This window comes from Anarrhichthys ocellatus, unplaced genomic scaffold, assembly GCF_004355925.1.
Source record: "Anarrhichthys ocellatus isolate YVR2014 unplaced genomic scaffold, GSC_Weel_1.0 scaffold3188, whole genome shotgun sequence".
NCBI lineage: Eukaryota > Metazoa > Chordata > Actinopteri > Perciformes > Anarhichadidae > Anarrhichthys > Anarrhichthys ocellatus.
The window spans coordinates 2,993-6,110 of record NW_022283162.1 but is presented as its reverse complement, the minus strand read 5'-3'; the positions used below and the strand labels follow the sequence as shown (position 1 = coordinate 6,110).

At 48.2% G+C, this 3,118-nt stretch overlaps 1 protein-coding gene across 1 annotated transcript; it reads right to left on the bottom strand.

Annotated features, from left to right (window-relative positions):
* Nucleotides 1-193: 193 nt before the first annotated feature.
* On the bottom strand, nt 194-1,025 carry LOC116378805 (uncharacterized; the record flags this gene model as incomplete). Its single annotated transcript, XM_031840716.1, has 1 exon — nt 194-1,025. A coding segment is annotated over exon 1 (723 nt), but the record flags the coding sequence as incomplete, so codon positions are not given.
* Between the last annotated feature and the right edge of the window lie 2,093 nt (nt 1,026-3,118).

Here is a 3,118-nt window from a genome sequence, read left to right as displayed (position 1 = left end):
AACGTATAACATACTGACTTAACAATTGTAACAAAACACTCCCCGCCCGGCGTGAATACACGCCACTCAATAAATCCTAGGCAGTTCACTTCACTGGGCCTCTTGGGGGAGAAGAAGCACTACCTTAGAGAGATAGTCTAAGAAAGAGTTTAGTCACTCCTGTTCGTGTGATCTTGATCTCGACCTTTCGCACCTTCCCGTCTTCACTGGGGAAGGTCTGTGTTACCAGTCCAAGAGGCCATTCATTCCTTGGTACTTGGCTATCCTTGAGGAGAACAACACTTCCTGGGTTGATGTTCGGATGAGTGGACTGCCACTTCTTGCGTGCCTGTAGTGTTGGGAGGAATTGCTTTCGCCATCTGTCCCAGAAGGTGTTAGACAGGTGCTGGACCTGCCGCCACTGGTGCTTGTAGAGGTCTGAAACTCCAAACTCTCCAGTAGGAGCAGAAAGGACATTCACTTTTTGAGTGAGAAGAGCAGCTGGAGTGAGTATAAATGAGTCCTCAGAGTCAGTTGTCACAGGAACAAGAGGCCTGCCATTTATAATGGCTGTCACTTCTGCCATGAAAGTCACCAGCACCTCATGGGTAAGTTTGTCCTTCAGCTGAAGGAACATGGAGTCCAAGATTCTCCTTGCAAGACCAATCATTCTTTCCCATGTACCGCCAAAATGAGAGGCGTGCGGAGGGTTAAAGGTCCAAGAGCAACCTTGGCCTGACAGGTAAGACTTCACAGTTGTGTTGTCAATGTTTGAGGGTATCTTCAACTGCTTGCAGGCACCAACTAAGTTGGTGCCACGGTCTGAGCGGATGTGTTTGACAGGACCGCGCACAGCAAGAAAGCGCCTTAGCGCATTGATGAAGCTGGATGTGTCAAGGGACTCTATGACTTCAATATGAACCGCTCGTACGCTCATACACGTGAAGATTACGGCCCATCGTTTACTGTGTGAATGGCCTCCTCTTGTTCTACGTGAAGAGACACTCCAAGGGCCGAACACATCAAGCCCGACATTCGTAAAAGGAGGGAGGTTCTGTCGAGAGACGATCCGCTGGAAGACTGGCCATCTTTTGAATTGTAAGTGGGGCTCTAAGCCTTCTGCAGGTTATACACTGGTGGATGATGTTGCTCACTTTTCTTTTGCCACCAACTATCCAAAAACCAGCTGTACGGACAGCCCCTTCTGTAAACAGACGGCCTTGGTGATAGATTTGTTCGTGGTGATGCTTGATGAGTAAGGTTGCAACCTGATGTTTGCCAGGAATAATCACTGGAGTCTTTTCACTCTGATCAAGGTTTGCATTGTGGAGGCGGCCTCCGACTCTCAGAAGGCAGTGTGCATCAATGAAAGGATCCAGATTTTTGAGAGAACTACTTTTAGGAATCTGCTTATGTTTTTGGATACATTTGATCTCTTGACTGTAGACTTCCTCCTGTACTGCTTGAATGATGATGTGCGACACTTGATCAGACTCCTCAACAGTGTATCCTGTTTTGCAGTGATGCCAGCCCTTACAAGGGCTGTTCTTCAAGGTCATGTTGAAAAGACGGGCTATGTGTATGAGGCGAATAATGGCCCGAGTTAGAGACTTCCAGGATGACAACTTCGAGAATCGTTTAGAACCAAGCTGCTTGGATGTTGTTGTAGTACTCAAAGTGGACACCAGAGGGCGAATGTCTGGGTCTGAACCCGGGTCTACAAGCTCGTAGGTGCTCTTTGAGGCACTTGTCTCTGGTGTGTACAAAGATTTGGGTCCACTCAGCCAGTTTGTGTCGTTCAAACGGCCTGCAGCGACAGAACGTGTAGCGTGGTCCGCAGGGTTCTGTTCTGTTGACACGTAGCGCCATTGATCTGGGTGAGAACACCTTCAGATACGTAATACCCGGTTACTTACATATACATAAAAGCGCCTGGTTTCATTAGAAATGTAGCCAAGGACTACCTTGCTGTCTGAGTGGAAGGTTGTTTCATCGAGCTGAAGGTCTAGTTCTGCCAAGATTAAGTCTGCTAACTCCACTCCAAGTGGAGTTAGCAGCTGTGCAAAGTTCCAGTCTCGGAATTGTTTGCTCAGGACGGGGGTCAGCTTGGCTTTGCCCATTACAAATCCCACATGGTTATTTCCAGCACAGTCAGTTACTTTTAGATATGCCACAGCGGCGATAGCTTTCGTGAATGCATCAGAAAAGACGCACAATTCCCTTCTGACAGCTGCTGGGGGTGAAGTTGTAGTGTAGGCTCTGGGAATAGAAAGCTGGGACAGTTCTTTCAAAGATGCTCTCCAAGATGTCCATGCTTCCTCCATTTCTTGGGGCAAAGGCGAGTCCCAGTCACCTTTCTCAATTGTGAGTTCTCTCAGAATAGCCTTACCTTGTATTGTGACTGGCGCTACAAACCCTAGAGGATCGTAGAGGCTGTTGATTGTGGACAAGATACCCCGTCGAGTGTAGGGTTTTATCTCCTCAGAGACGCTGAAGTGGAAGCAGTCGGTCTGGAGGTCCCAATTGATTCCAAGGCTATGTTGCATCGGCAGCGCATCTGCACTGAGGTCCAGGTCTTTAAGGTCTTTTGCACAATCTTCGGCCGGAAAGGCCTCCATGACCTCCTTGTTGTTTGCTGCGATCTTGTGTAGCCTTAAGTTTGATTTGGAGATAACTTCCTGTGTTTTTTTCAGCAGGTTGACCGCAGCTTCGACTGTGGGCAGGGACAACCCATCGTCTACATAGAAGTCACGCATCAAAAAACGTTGGACGTCAGGGTCGACGTGGAGCTCACTGACCTGAACAGACTGGTGAAGTCCATGAATCGCTACTGCGGGTGAAGGACTATTTCCAAAGACGTGGACCGTCATTCGATACTCCACAATGTCTTTGGAGGGGTCGTTATCTTGGAACCATAGAAAACGAAGGAAGTTCCTATCGTCTTCCCTTACTGAGAAACAATAGAACATCTGTTCTATGTCCGTTGTAAACGCGATTGCTTCCTTTCTAAAGCGCATCAGTACACCGAGCAGCGTGTTGTTCAGATCAGGCCCAGTCAACAGCACGTCGTTGAGCGACACACCGTTGTACTGGGTGCTGGAATCGAAGACCACTCGTATTTGTTTTGGTTTTCTTGGAT